The sequence below is a fragment of the Equus przewalskii genome, chromosome 20 (assembly GCF_037783145.1).
Source record: "Equus przewalskii isolate Varuska chromosome 20, EquPr2, whole genome shotgun sequence".
Lineage (NCBI taxonomy): Eukaryota > Metazoa > Chordata > Mammalia > Perissodactyla > Equidae > Equus > Equus przewalskii.
In genome coordinates, this window is record NC_091850.1 from 57,087,659 (window position 1) to 57,103,091 (window position 15,433).

General features: G+C 48.5%; 1 protein-coding gene across 5 annotated transcripts in view; it reads left to right on the plus strand.

Moving 5' to 3' along the window:
• Positions 1-15,433, plus strand: part of LOC103553587 (palmitoyltransferase ZDHHC11-like) — a 62,330-nt gene that overhangs the window by 34,620 nt on the left and 12,277 nt on the right. For 2 of the 5 annotated variants that reach the window (XR_011530503.1, XR_011530504.1), the window contains 3 exons: positions 7,311-7,487; positions 9,868-9,902; positions 12,855-12,969. Coding sequence is in view for 3 of the 5 variants with exons in the window: in XM_070587299.1 (XP_070443400.1) it covers positions 7,311-7,467 (157 nt within the window). In the remaining 2 variants the exon portion in view is untranslated. Of the gene's footprint in view, positions 1-7,310; positions 7,615-9,596; positions 9,708-9,867; positions 9,903-12,854; positions 12,970-15,433 lie in introns of those variants that run through there. The other 3 variants (XM_070587298.1, XM_070587300.1, XM_070587299.1) reach the window with 2 other exon arrangements.

Here is a 15,433-nt window from a genome sequence, read left to right on the forward strand (position 1 = left end):
GCTGGGTTTCTTACCCATTTAAAACTTGAGAATCAGTTGAGACTTTTTCAGCCCCAAGTCCTCTAATCATTCACTTTGCCGGACAAAACCGTGAGAGTCACCATCAGGCACCTTCATGCTGTCTGGTTCATCTTGAGCGCCAATTCTGCTTAACAAAGACAGCAGCCCTTGAGAATGGAGGTGGTGGCTTCACCCTCTGGAACCAAGGAGGTGGTCCTGATCTTGGAGCATTTTCCCTTCTCTTAAAGGATAACGCATGTCACAGCCAGAAAGCTCCGCAGGCCTATTTCCTGCAGGAGAACTCTGAAGTCTGATGGCCTTCCTTCCTTTTGTCCCATCTGAGACCTTTCCAGAAGCACCGTGACCTTTCATGGTTCTAGCAACTTTCTGTTCATGATGATACCTGAATTCTCTAAGATGATAGAAGCTTTCTCTACAGCGCCGAAATCTTTCTGAAATCTCACCTTTAATGTCTGTATTTCTACCAACAGTCTTTTGAAGGCAATCTAGGCTTTTTCTATCATTCACCCAAAACTCTTTAAGCCTCTATTCATTACCCAATTCCAAGGTCAATTCCACATTTTTAGATATTTGTAACAACGGCAGCCCACTTCCCTGTACCAAAATCTGTATTAGTTTGTCTGCACCCTGATCTGGGGACCAGGACTCCAATATGGCATTTTCAAGAAGACGCAATGCAACCACAGCAACAAGCACATTTTTTAATTCTTGTTCCCCACTGTATTTTCCTCAGAACACAAGGTGCATATATTACCTCTCTGATATAAAAAAAAAAGACTAGTTCACAATACTGGATTGTATGTTTGAAAGTTGCTAAGAGAGAAAAGTTTTCATTATAAGGAAAAAAATTGTAACTATGTGAGGTGATGGATATTAACTAAACTTATTGTGGTAATCATTTCATAGTATATACAAACATTGAATGATTATGTTGTGCACCTTAACCTTATATGATGTTATATGTCACGTACGTCTCAATAGAACTGGAAGCAAAGGTTACTTTTAGAAAACATTTTTCAATGTTTTAAACATTAACGTATTTAGATACTGCATTCCTACCCTTTAACAACAAATTTCATCTAGAGGCATTTGTTACAATTTTAGAATTATAATACAAAAGGAAAAAGCATGTATTGAACCATCCCAGGGAAACACACACACACATGCCCCTCCCTTCCAGGTCCCCCTGCCCTCGCCCTCTCCCTGAGGGTCCACTAACTGCTGAGCAGGTGTCGGGGAGGCTGCGCTGGGTCCCACACGGAAGCGTCCTGCCCCCACCCAGCACAGAACAGCCCACTGGCCGCTGCTGTCGTGGCCCGGGCTCCCTGCTGGGCCCGTGCCGTGACCATGAAGCCCATTCTGCTGACAGAGGAGTCAGATGGCCACGCTGGGGACGGGGACTGGGAGGCCAAGCCCAGAGACAGGGACAGAAGTCAGGGAGGGGGTGCGAGGGAGGCGCCCGTCTCTTGCTCGGAAGACGGACCCACACAGCCTGGTTGTGCGAACTGCTCAGGGTTCCTCTGGGGACCCCCGAGACCCCTGACTCATAATGGCGCCTGGGGCATCCTGCGTCATGATGACTCAGTGCACTAAGCTGGTTTTACTCACTCCAACCCAGCAGCCCTGGATCGCGGGGCAACTGTAGACGGAGTGGGGGGCAGTCTGTAATGCCTGCTGTCTTTTCAAAGCTCATAGCTGTGATGCCTGCTCAGGTAGCTCTTAAATACGGTAGCAGCATATAAATATTCCCCATCTCCCCTCCCAATATGACCTCCAGGGCAGTATCTTAACAGTAGAGTGTGTGAGCTCCTCCACCTTTGTTTGCTATCCATATACAAACAACTGAGAGGAAGTAGTTCAAATTATACCATGCATGTCAGTCTGCAGCTTCCTATTTTATACCCCCAACAATGTATCGTGGGCAACTTTTATGACATGTCATGTAGACATCATTCCTTCTCATCAGGAACTTCATACTCTTCCATGGAATGGATATACCATGATTTAGTCGGCCATCCCGTGATAGACACTGAGCTTATGGCCAGGTTTGGGTTTTGCAAACAGAGTTACAAGAAGCATCTTTGTGCCTGTATTGTCAGGAACAATTGGTTTTATTTCTGTAGGATGTCCAGAAGTCAAAGGGCCTGTGCATTTTAAATCTTCATAGGTTCTTCATGATTCCTTGCCCAAAAGATTAGAGTAACTTGCACTTCCATCAGTTTTCTCAAACTTTTCAGCAGAAAATACTGACAATCTATTTAGTTTTATCCAAATAAAACAATTGTTTCTGTGTGCATTTCTCTTAATGCCAGTGGGAATGTACATCGTTTCATCTGTTTGAACATTGTACAATTTGTCTTGTGTGAATTAGGGTTTCAAATATTTTGCCCATTTTTATAGTGAGTCATTTGTATATTTCTTATCAATTTTAAGAAGTCTTTGCCTGTTAAAGATATGAATGAACTCTTTGTTCCATGTGTTTCAAATATATTTCATCCAGTCTATCATTAAAAATATTTCTTTATTGTGTCTTTTGCAATGTAGAGGTCACAAATTTTTCTGAAGCCAAATTGGTCAAAATTTTCTTTTGTCTCACCTTTAAGAGCCTTCCTTTCTTCAGGATTATAGAAATATCCTCTGGTAGTCTTTCCAATATGTTCATAGCTTTTATTTGCCTACTTTGCATTTTTATTTTCAAGCCACCTTGAATTTGTTTTTGTGTACAGTGAGATAGGGTCAGGGTTATTTTATCCCAATGACGTAACTATTGGTTGCCACCTCATTTATTGAATAATCTACCTTTCCCCATCAAAGTCAAAGGCTCTTTTTTAATGTCCAGAGTTCCCACCAACATTAAGTCTGGACACTTGTTTCTGTCGCATTCATCTGTGTCCTGCACCAGCTGTGCTGTTTCTATTGTAGCACTTCATTTAGCTACCTTTTATGTACTTTTCTCAAATTTTTAATTAATTTTTAAAATTATTATCATTATTTTTTTGGTGAGGAGAGATTGGCCCTGAGCTGACGTCTCTTGCCAATCTTCCTCTTTTTTTCGCTCCCCAAAGCCCCCGTGCACGGTCGTGTATCCTAGTTGTAAGTCCTTCTAGTTCTTCCATGTGGGATGCCGCCACAGCATGGCTTGATGAGTGGTGCTAGGTCCACACCCAGGATCCCAACCAGCAAACTCGGGGCCGCTGAAGCGGAGCCTGCGAACTTCACCACTCCACCCAGGGCTGGCCTCTCGCTACCTTTTGCTATCTGGTAGACAAATTCCTCTCAAGATTTTTTTCATTTTTCTAAACTTTCAACAATGCGTACACATTCATTTTTCCATGTAAACTTTAAAATCGTTTTGTCCATTCTAAGAAACCTGGGTCTGGGATTGGCGTTGCATTGAATTTACAGCTTCACTTGGGAGGCCACCAGTGCTCTTCCCCAGCATCCCCGCTCCCATCCAGGCACAGAAAAGTCGTGGAAGCCCCTCTCCTCATGGTGGAAGAGGCGCCTGGGGCACAGGCCGCACCCCTGCTGAGGGGCCCGGAGCCCCGCCCTCCATGCAAAGGCACGGAGCAGCCGCCCAGTTTGCTCAGGGACAGAGGGGGGCCTGCATGCCTGGGCTCTCCCTGCATCCTGCAGCCCAAGGGGCAGAGGGGCTCCCTGGTCATGAAGGCAATCTTGCGAGTCATGCCCCGTTGGTCCCTTTCTCAAATGCCGAGAGTTTCTTAGCTTTGTCCTTAGTGTGACAGGCAGCGGTACATCTAGTTTAGCGTCAAAACGTCATTCTCTTTCAAACAACCCAATAATTTTTCTTCCAACTTGCCGTCTTTCAAGACCTGATTGGCAATACTGTTGTGTAAATCCAACCATTTTGAATTTCACTTCCAACCATCGTCTAACTATGATCCTTTAAGTGAAGTCTGAGAACATTTTCCCATTTCTCCTTTTCTGGCAAGAATGATAGAAACCTAACTGGAACCAGAGGATAAACCTTCACCTTACAAATTTTTCTTTGGATTGACAAATCAGCGCATGTTCATTAGAGAAACTTTGGAAATACAAAATTCCCGGTAAAAACGGAGGACGCTCAGAGTCCCCCACCCACCCAGAACTACTGCTGAAATTTTGATTTGTATCTTTTAAGTCTTTTAATAATTTTTCTGTGCATTATATACATACATTTTCTTTTGTAAAATAATGATCATATGCAATGTTTAGGAGCCTACTTTTTATACCCCATGTGTTGTAAAGTTCATTCTATTAAAAAAAAAGATGAGACTTTTTTTTTTTAAAGATTTTATTTTTTCCTTTTTCTCCCCAAAGCCCCCCGGTACATAGCTGTATATTCTTCGTTGTGGGTCCTTCTAGTGGTATGTGGGACGCTGCCTCAGTGTGGTCTGATGAGCAGTGCCATGTCCGCACCCAGGATTTGAACCAACGAAACACTGGGCCGCCTGCAGCGGAGCGTGTGAACTTAGCCACTCGGCCACGGGGCCAGCCCCCCGAAAAGATGAGACTTTTAAGGCTACTCTTCCACCTTGGGGTGCATCGTATTCATCTTTACGGGAATGTTTTTCGTTTTCAATCCAGTCTATGCTTCTCCAGCAGGAAGATGAGCTAACAGTATTTAATGAAAGGGCCAGTAATGTGTAAAATGTGATCAAAATATTATGTAAGTTACAAATCCTCTAGAGGAAATAGGAAATAAATTACCGTTAGTCCTTTTTTGTTGCAGGAAATGTTTCTAGGGTAAGAGAATAGTGTGGATCCCGTTGACTAAGCAGGCACTTTAGATAACCAATCACAGCCTTATTCTTCAGGCCAAGCCTGCTATAGCAGGTCAGCACTCAGTTCCTAGAGATCAGGAAATATATCTAACTCGTGTGACCCCATGCCAATGGAAAAAATCCCCTCAGTAAGTGCCTGTGGAGCATGATGATGTTGTCATGTGCCTGTTTCAGGAGAATTTTGTGTAGGACTTTATAAAGTGTCTTATAGTGGTGCTTATCATACCAATTTCTTAAGAGTATTTCTCCTGGACTGCTTACCTCTTATGGAATATTACTTGGATAGCATGAAAATACGAATAGGGAAGAGGATCACACACACTAAGATGCATCTCACCTAATTTTAAAGGGTTTCTGCTCAGCTGACGGCCACCGAGTGGCTTGTGTTGGTTTTCTGTTGCTGCGTAGCACGTTAGCACGCAGTGGCTTAAAGCACTCATCTGACAGTTTCCGTGGGGCAGAAATCACCGTGAATGAAACTGGGTCGAATGAGATGGGGTCCTCTGCATCCCGCAAGACGGCAATCGTGTGTCGCCACGGTTCATTCATGCTGGAGGTTCTGGTGAAGCTCCCTCTTCAAGCTCGTTTGGGATGTTGACAGAATTCCTTTCTTGTCCTGCTTTTCGCCTTCCCCCTCACTTCAAGTCAGCAGTGGCAGCCTACGTCCTTCTCAAGTCTTGAAACTCTCTCAACTGTTCGTCCTCATTTCTCTGTTTTTAGAGGCTCGGGGGCCAACTTGGGTAATCCAGCATAATCCTCCTGTATTCGTTCCCTAGAGGTGCCACAACAGATTACCGTATCCTGGGCAGCTTAAAACAACAGGGATCTGTTCTCTCACAGTTTTGGAGGCCAGAGGTCCAAAATCAAGGTCTTGCAAGGGCTGCGCTCTCTCTTGGGGAGCTCTAGGAGCGGATTCTCTGCCTCTTCCAGATTCTGGTGACTCCTGGCATTCTGTGGCTTTGGCAGCGTCCCTCCAGTCTCTGCCTCCCTCTTCACATGACCTCTCCCCAGTGTTCCTGTGCTGTCTCCTCCTTTTGTAAAGACACCAGTTACTGGATTTAGGGCCCACCTTAGTCCCAGGCTGACTTCATCTCAAGATCATCCATAACTAATTTCATCTACAAAGACCCTATTTCAACTTCAGATCACATTCTGAGGTTCCAGGGGGACAAGAATTTGTGGGGGGGGGACACATTTCAACCCCCTACACCTCCTATCTAAGGTCACTGATTAGTAACCTTAACTCCATCTGTAAAGTATTTTTGGTGTGTAATGAGACATTCAGAGATGTGACACCATGGGCTGAGACGGAAGACCCGCATTCTGCCTGCCATATCGTTTCTGTGCACCGTTATCAATAGTCGACTGGAATTGTAAACACATTTGTGTTGAGTGACTTTTACGTACCAAGCACTGTTCCAAGCACAGGAAATGTGATGAATGAGACAGACAAATCCCATCAGCCAATATACACACAATAATTACATCTTAGCTTGTGAACACGTTGTGAAGAAGACTGAGGTCAAGAGAGAGCAAGTGACGACAGGAAGCGTTTTTGATCCGGTGATCTGAGGAGGGGGCGGGGAGCGGAGGCCTTGAGGGGGCGAAGTAGCACGGGCTGTGAGATCTGGAGGGACAAGCCATGCAAAGCCCTGGGAGGGGCTGTGTGAAAATGCCGCTTCCCATCTCCCCAGAGGTGCTGATCCTGTAGGTTGACTTGGGGCCCAGGAATCTGTTTTTATCCAGTGTCCCAGGGATTCTAATCCAGGAATGCTGAGGTTGAACTTGGAGGACCAGTAAGGACGCCCATGGTGTTGGAAGGTCTTGACCAGTGAAGGAACACTGCAGGATCCATGCTTTCCAAAATGGCTCTGGTAGCTGAGTGGACAGTGGCTGTCCCGAGACGGCAGGAAGACAGTCAGGAGACTCCTGTGGTCACTCAGAGAGAGATGGAGTGAGGGCCTTTGGTTTCACGCCTGCCTTGACCTGAGGTTTTTAGGCACCCAATACCCTCTCCGCCTAAGCAGGGTAACCAAGACTGCTCCTTCCCAAGTTCTCTGTCTTCTGCCTTCCGGTTCAAATTACTGAAGACCACAACTCACGCCGTGACCTCTCCCCGCCGTCCTCTTGGCAATCCTCAGTCTCCTTCCTGCCAAACCCAAGGCCTTTCCAGGCCGCGCTCTCCTCCGCACCTGCGGGGGCACGTGGCACCACTCTCCACCTGCTGGTCCAGACTTCTCTCACTGCTTCTCTGGCCCCGCTCCCAGTTGACTCCTCCCCTGCTCCCTTCCCTGGGGTTTCCCATCATGCAGGAAACTCGAGAGCAGTCAAACAGCGTCCCAAGAGCCTCTGGTTTCCAAGGTTCTACAGAAAAAACGAAAACCACGACAATGAGCCTTGCGTGATGCTTTGCAGCCTTCAGTAGCCCATTCTGAGCACCCCCCACGAAGTGAGGTCCTTCCTTGCTGACTTGTGTCTTTCCTTCCTCCTGCACCCTCCCACCAGGGTGAAGTCTGAGGAGCTCCCGCCTCCACTTAAGGACCCAAGTCAGTCCTTTGTCGTCACCATACACCCAGAGAACTCCTCGTCGTTGCTGAAGTTAAGAGCAGAGCCGCTGGGCACCAGCCTCAAATGCAGGGGGAGAGCCGAAGGTTGGGTCTAAGGCTTCCCCCGAGAACTGAGGTTTGGACAGTATTTTCTCCTTTGCTTGTTTGGTCTTAAGCATTTACAGTGTTCTCAGGGAAGCTACTCAAACGGGAACAATGGTGGGTGGGGAGTAAAAGAAAAATAAAGTGGGTGACACAAAATATTTCTAAGTGTGGGATACGTGTGTGTGACAGAGAGATAGCTGGCTACAACAGTGGGGGTTACTCTAAGGAAGCATCACGTGAGTGCCCTGTGAGGTGCCCTGACATCTGCCATTGGCTCCACGTGTCTGCACCCCCCTCACATGTACCCAGAGTGATTCTGGTAGTAGGATCTGTGAGTCCCTCCTGGTCTCAAACAACCCACTTACCGTCACAGTGGAAGGGCTCACCTGATCCTCTCCCTGGTCAGTGGGGAGGACAAGGTCCACCCACGAGGGACATACCTGGACCAGTGAGTTCACTACTGAGCCGTCCAGAGCTGAGGCCGGAGTGAGAGTCCGTGCTGGAGATACTGGAGGCTGGTCCTCAGTGGGGACTGGGTGTACCTGACAAAGTCATAGCTTCAACCACGCAACACAATTATGCGTGACCCATCCCGGCCACTTCCTGCCATCCAGCCTGTCATCATTTATGCATGTTGAGGGAACCCAGTAACTTACGTAAATGGGGCTGCAGCCAGAGCCAGCTCCTGGGGAAGACCAGGATGGTGCTGCATTCCAGGAGGCAGAACAGTGGTGGTGACAAGTACCGCATCTGTCGGCACCCTACCCCTGCCATCCCTTCTTGTGTGGTGGATGCCACACATGGGCACAAGTGTATAGACAGTTCCATCAGAGTGACAGGGACAGCTTTCAAAAAGCAAAGGAATAATAAGTGTGCAAGTGTTGACTATGCACCCCATCGAGTTATGCTGGTCTGTCCAGGTGGGCGCACTCAGCCTTCTTCTCCATGAGGTGCAGCTGCTGACCGCACCTCTAGAACGTGTGACCATGCAGTCTCACGGTCACCTTACCACCACCCCGTCTCAGGAATCCCAGGCAGCCCTGATTCTGTTGTTGCCACTCACTCACTTGTGACAGACACTTGTCATCCATCATCACATGTAATCCTGCTAAGAATTCTCTGAGACAGATCTTTATTATTTCCACTGTAGTGGCCAAGCTCAGGTATCGCTGCCCAGCTCCCCTCCTGAGTATGGGGAGAGCTTTCAGCCCCTGAGGGCTCACCCACTGCGGGACAAATTCTCTTCTGCATTCAAACCATAAATACCACATATGACAGATGGCTTCCAAACTCTACAATAGTAATATTATAGGTTTGGGTCTCGACATTTCCATGCTTAATTCTGAAAAACGCATTCTCGCTTAAGAAAAGTAGTTACCTTTCCAGTCAATTTACACAAATTGCCACAACTAAATAAATAAAAAAAGGAAAATCCCAGGTCCTGGTGACTACCCTGGTGAGTTCTACCAAACTTTTTTTAAATGATAACAACCGTACACAAACTCTTTGAGAACATGGGAGAGGACGGGAACTGCGCTGGCACGTGGATTATCTCGTTTAATCTTTGCAAAAAGCCTCACAGACAGGTAATCGTATTATCCCCGCTTCTCAGAGGCGGAAACCAGCACAGATCGCTACACACTCACTAGAACGGTTATAATGAACAAGACGAACAATGCCAAGTGTTGGTGAGGATGCAGAGTAGCTGGTGGGGTTAAAATAGGAATGCAAATTGACACCTTGTCAGCCAGCAGCGGGGCAGGATCTTAAGTGAAATATATACTTATCACATGACCCAGCCTTCTTACTGCTGGGTTCTCACCAGAGAGAAATGAAAACCTGTGCATGTGTAACAGGATGTGTGTCTTTGCTCGAGCTGCCGTAACAAAGTCCTACAGGCTGGGTGGCTTAAACGACAAATTTATTTTCTCACAGTTCTGGAGGCAGAAGTTTGAGATCAAGGTGTGGCCAAGGTTGGATTCTTCAGAGGCCTCCTCCTTGGCCATCTCCACCACATCTTCCCGTGGTCATCCCTCTGCATGTACCTTCGTCCTAATCTCCTCTTTGTATGAGGACACCAGTCCTGTCGGGTTAGGGCCCACCCTAGTGACCTCATTTAACATTCATCTCCTCTTTAAAGGCTCTGTCTCCAAATGCCACCACGTTCTCAGTTACGAGGGGTTAGGACTTCGACATATGAAATTGGAGGGGACAAATTCAGGCCATAAGAGCACAAGGAGTGGGAGAAGGATACTGTCCCACCAGAGATCCTTTCTCCCGGACCCAGGAGCCCCTGGGGTACCATCACTCGAAACTGACCAATAATGGACTTGCATTTTGTTTAAGAATAAGCTCTGCGTCAACAGCTCCTTCCTTCTTCATTTTGTGCATTATTGTTTGCACCCTCACAGGAAGCAGACAGCCGACCGAGAACACCTGCTCTTGGGTAAGTTCCTGAGCTCCCTGGAGTTGCTTTATCCGTCCGACACACAGCTGTCCACTCATCTCAACTAGAATTACTTAGGAAAATAACTCACCTAGAATGGGATATTTTAAAAGACTGTGAAGGCATAATAGAAAATAAATCATTTCAGGTAACATTATTGACACTGATAGCCATTCATGTAGCTTATTGCACTTAGAGTCCCTGAAAAGTTATAATATTTCTTCTCTACATTTTCACAACTAACATCCGAACTAATGCACAGATATAAGTGATGCTCATCTCTTTTCTCTTCTGTGAACGTGTGTAGCATTACCAGGCTGGCTGCCCGTTTAATGGTTTGTAATAGTGTTGGGTTAAGTCAGGGCTTGTCCTTTTGACTCGTTCTTGAGTCAAGTAGCCGCTTAGTAGATACGTTCGCTGACGACAGGCCTGACGCAGAATCGGCGCCCACAGGCCGACCCCAAGCACACAGGTCTTTTCACCTTCAATTCACAAAGGCAGGAAGGGTAGAAAGATGGCGATCCAGTTTCAAGCACACAGTTTACAGAGCGCACTCTGTCCCCGTGAGAAACTGCGTGCAGCCCTGAAAAGCTGTCTTCTCGTAGAATATTGTCAAAGAGCTATACTCACAACAGTAAAGTAAGTTATCCATTCTCTGTTCTCTGCACTATCTACCTGAGCACACAGTGAGCACGGTACCTGGGTCATTGACAGAGTACTCCTAGAAAACATTCTCCTCTGTTTTAAGTGTTTGGGTACTGCATCCTTACCCTCTGACCTCAATAACTTTTCATCTAGAGCCATTTGTTACAATTTTAGAATTATAATACAAAAGGAAAAAGCATGTATTGAACCATCCCAGGGAAACACACACACACATGCCCCTCCCTTCCAGGTCCCCCTGCCCTCGCCCTCTCCCTGAGGGTCCACTAACTGCTGAGCAGGTGTCGGGGAGGCTGCGCTGGGTCCCACACGGAAGCGTCCTGCCCCCACCCAGCACAGAACAGCCCACTGGCCGCTGCTGTCGTGGCCCGGGCTCCCTGCTGGGCCCGTGCCGTGACCATGAAGCCCATTCTGCTGACAGAGGAGTCAGATGGCCACGCTGGGGACGGGGACTGGGAGGCCAAGCCCAGAGACAGGGACAGAAGTCAGGGAGGGGGTGCGAGGGAGGCGCCCGTCTCTTGCTCGGAAGACGGACCCACACAGCCTGGTTGTGCGAACTGCTCAGGGTTCCTCTGGGGACCCCCGAGACCCCTGACTCATAATGGCGCCTGGGGCATCCTGCGTCATGATGACTCAGTGCACCAAGCTGGTCTTACTCACTCCAACCCAGCAGCCCTGGATCGCGGGGCAACTGTAGACGGAGTGGGGGGTAGTCTGTAATGCCTGCTGTCTTTTCAAAGCTCATAGCTGTGATGCCTGCTCAGGTAGCTCTTAAATACGGTAGCAGCATATAAATAAAAATATTCTCCGCTTCTCTCCTGGACTTCCACCTCAAGAGTACTGCTTTAACACAGAGGGTGGAGCCACAGGTGTTTTCCCCATGCAAGTACAAAAAGTTCACCCACATTGAAAAGTTATTATACCACACACATTAGTCTGAAGCTTCCTTTTTTATTCCCCCAACAACATATCAACGGACAACTTGCATGACATTACTGTGTGAGGGACCCATGCTGTTTCCCCAGCATCATAGCCCCACAAGGAGACAGTTACAACCCGGAAGTCAGTCTCCCCTGGTGAGCGAGGGGCAGGAAGTGCCAGCCCACACTCTGGCGAGTCTTGCTCAGGAAGCTCCACCCCCAAACAAAATCTTCCTGTGGGAAGCTCCCGCGTTCTGGGCCTGAGAATAGGGGGCCTGGGTTCTTGGGGGGCGTCACTGTCGCTTCATTCTGCAGCCCTAGGGGACAAAGCAACTCACTGTACAGCTTGTCAGGAGACTGGTTCTTTAAACTCTATAGATTTTGAACATTGTTCAGTTAAAAGAAAAAATATGATGTGATGTTATTGAGTATAAACTATTCCATCCTTGAAATGTACTATATTCCTCTTTGTGGGGATATTCTTTCACTTTCCATGGATTGACTTTACTTCTCCAACAAGAAAACGAGCTAACCTTGTTTAATTAAAGGGCTGGTTATGAGGTCAGGATTACACTAACGCTGTGTGAGTCCATAAATCTTATAGATACACTGGGCAATAAAATACTATTAGTCCTTTTGTAATTGCGGAAAGTATTTCTGGGGTAATCTAATAGTTTGGATCCAGTTGGTCAAATTGGTGCTTTAGACAACCACTCACAGCCTCGCTCTTTGGGCCACACCTACTCTAGCAGGTCCTGGAGAGCAGGGCCTTTGTCCGTCTACACCATGCTGACGGAAAACGTGTCCACTCAGTTAGTGCCTTGGTCTGTGATGATGTTAATCACAGGCACATTTTCGTGGAAAACGTTGTGTAGGACTTTATCAAACGTCTCTTCCCAGTGGCAGCTGTCAGACTAACTCATTGGGAGAATTTCTTCTGGTCTATTTATCTGTTGAATGGTTGTATAGAAATTGACCACATGGACTGAAAATACGAATAAGAGAGTAGGGTCCATCACACATGAGGCTGCTACTTATCTGATTTTAAAGGCATTGCACTCGGCTAAGATCCACCACGTGGCTGGTTCTGATTTTCCTTTGGCGGGTAGAGCACGCCTTTGCACCACCCCCGACAGGCGTGAGGGTCTCTCCCACATGAGTCTCACGCCTGTTTGCTGTACAGTAAGCTCTCAAGTGCTCACAGAGCTCCCCAGGAGCGGCCTGGCCTGTTCCTGAGATTGTGCCAACACGAGGGAACCACGTGACGGGACATTCTGTGGCACTTCGCAGCCCTCGCAGCGCCCTGGGCACTCACCCCACAGCGAGGGCCTTCTGTGTTGACGTGTCTCTTCGTTCCCGCCCTCCCTAGCAGAGTGAAGCGGAAGGAGTTCCTGCCGCCACCACCGCTGTTTCTGTCTTCAAGTCTGAGTTCCACCGCTGTCGTCGCCCCAGAGGGCGCCCAGGAGGGTGCTTGGACGCTGAAGGTGAGCACGGGCAGCAGCCGCGGAGTCTGCGTGCAGGGCTGGGGGCCCAAAGTCGGGTCTGAGGCTCCCTCCAAAATGAGGTGGACGGGAGACTCTGGACGGCTTGCTCGACTGAGTTAAGCATTCACTGTGCCCAGAATGCTACTCAAATGCAACAAAGGTGAGCGGGGAATAGAAGAAAGAGTGAGGGACAGGAAATACCCGTGACTGTGGGACGTGTGTGTGACAGAAGCAGATAAAGTGCAGAAACGGGTTGCTACTAAAGCTGAAGCCTCATGCACGCTCGGCGAAGTGCGCTGCTGTCTGCAGCCAGCTCTGAACGGAACGTGCTGGGCTGTTATGTGGTGAGGGACGCAGGACAACACGCCAGTAACGGCACGGAGCTTCTCTGACAATCCCTCTGACTTTTCTGTATGTTCAGAATTTTTCATGATAGAATGTTGGGGAATAACTGTGTGTGTAGGAAACAGACGGGGAATAAAGATGGTGCGTGTAACGCATAGTCAAAAAATAGAGCATGTGAGTGTGCGTGTGAGACACACGCAGAGGCCAAAGGCAAACTGAGCGAGGAAGCCAGCAGACGAGGCACATGGCTGAGAAGTGCTGACGACACCTGGGACGGGATGTGGGCAGGACCGGGCGGCCCAGGCAGAGGTGCACGAGGGGCAGAGGCTCAGGTGGAACAGCCTGGTGAGCAGGTGAGTGTAGAGACTGTCGAAGGGAGAGCGGAAGCCGAGACTGCCATGGGGCCGAAGGGCGCACAGGTCTGCACAGACCTCCGGGGCGCTCCCTGCCAGAGTGACTCATGCCGCGAGGGGAGCCTGCAGTGCTTGACTTCCCGTCTCTTTCAGACCTGCGGCCCAATTTCGCTTCCGCAGCAGCAGAGACTCAGAAGGATGCACTTGAAGTCTAGGCTTCATCCTGCACTCCGTTTAGGAGAGCCCCATCCTGACCACTGGCAGTCAGACCCTGGCCCTTAACCCCACTGCCACATTCCCTGAGAGTCTGATGCCGGTGGCTGGTCCACACCCCCAGAGCCGGCCCGTGACCTTCTCTCAGCCGCAGGCTCAGTCCGGAACCTGCGTCTGATCCTGCAGCCCTGGGCTCGCCCCTCTGCAGGTGGCTCCAAGGCCTGCTGCTCTGAGCCGAGTGGTTGGAAAACTAACTGGCACCATAAAGTGCACTTGGACTTTGGCATCAGACAGACCTGGCTTCCATTCTAGTGTGGAGACGTTACTGGTTTTATAACCTTGAGGAAGTTTCTTAAACCGCTCTGAGGCCCTATTTCTTCCCAAGGAACTAAGGGGACGTTGATATCCATTTCCCAGAGGAGAAAGTGTGTGCAGACTGCATGAGGAGCCGTGAGCACTGCTGCCCAGTGGCTGGCTCGGGGTGATGCCCAGGCGATGGGAGTGGCCTCCCCACCACACACACTTGTTTTGGACCTTGGTGCACGGAATTGCATTGATCATAATCCTTGGCTGGGGACAGACTCACCGTTGACCTGGGCACGACCTGCTCTTTTAATTTACTGAGCATTCTAGTTACTTATTTTTGGTAACAAAAGAAGCAGCCCCACCCAGAAGGGCAGGGTCCTGAGGCCTCCCTCTGCCTATGTGGCCCCTCGGAGTCCTGGCACCCACCACGCTCTTCACTCTGGTTTTCCGTTGAACATTGTGCTTTAGACTGTCCACGCTCCTGAAAAGTGCCCACACGCAGTACATTGGCTACTTTTTGTCTTGCAGAAGGGACAGCACCTGTGTGTGGGGTTTGGGATTTTGGGGGAATCTCCTTTTTCACTTGATACTAAATTGTGTCAATGTGTCCACTTTGTTTTCTCTGTAACATTTCTCCCCATACCACATTTATCCATCCACTCTGCTGAGGATGGGCATGGGGATGGTTTCCAGGGTTTTGCTGCCACACGGCTGCTGCCATGCCCCATCTTGACACCTCTCCTCTTGTAGGGTGCAAGGCCTACTCCTAGGAGTGGAATTGCTGTGTATGTGAACGTTCAGCCAGACTGCTTCCTAAAGCGGTTGTACGGTCTACACTCTCACAACCACGTGTGAGAAATTCCACTGATGCGCATCCTCTCCAACACTCGGAGCTGCAGGTCGTGGGGTGCGGACGGCCAGCCGACTGTGGGGTCTCCCTGCATTCCCCTCATGATTAATGGTGCTGAATGCACATTAGCCGCATGAGTTTCCTCATGTGGAGTACTTGCTCATGTCCTCAGCCCATTTTTCTCTTAGGCTCTTTCTGCTTTTCTTATAGCTTTATGTGAGTTATTTCTACCTTCTTGATACAGATCCTGTCAGTTGAGTGAAGTACAGACAGAGTGTCACTGTGCAGCTTGACTCCGCGTTTAATTTAACGTGAGATTTGATGAACCAGACCCATGCGTTTCAATATAGGCACATTTACAGATATTTTATAGATAATGCTTTGAGGTCTTGGTTAA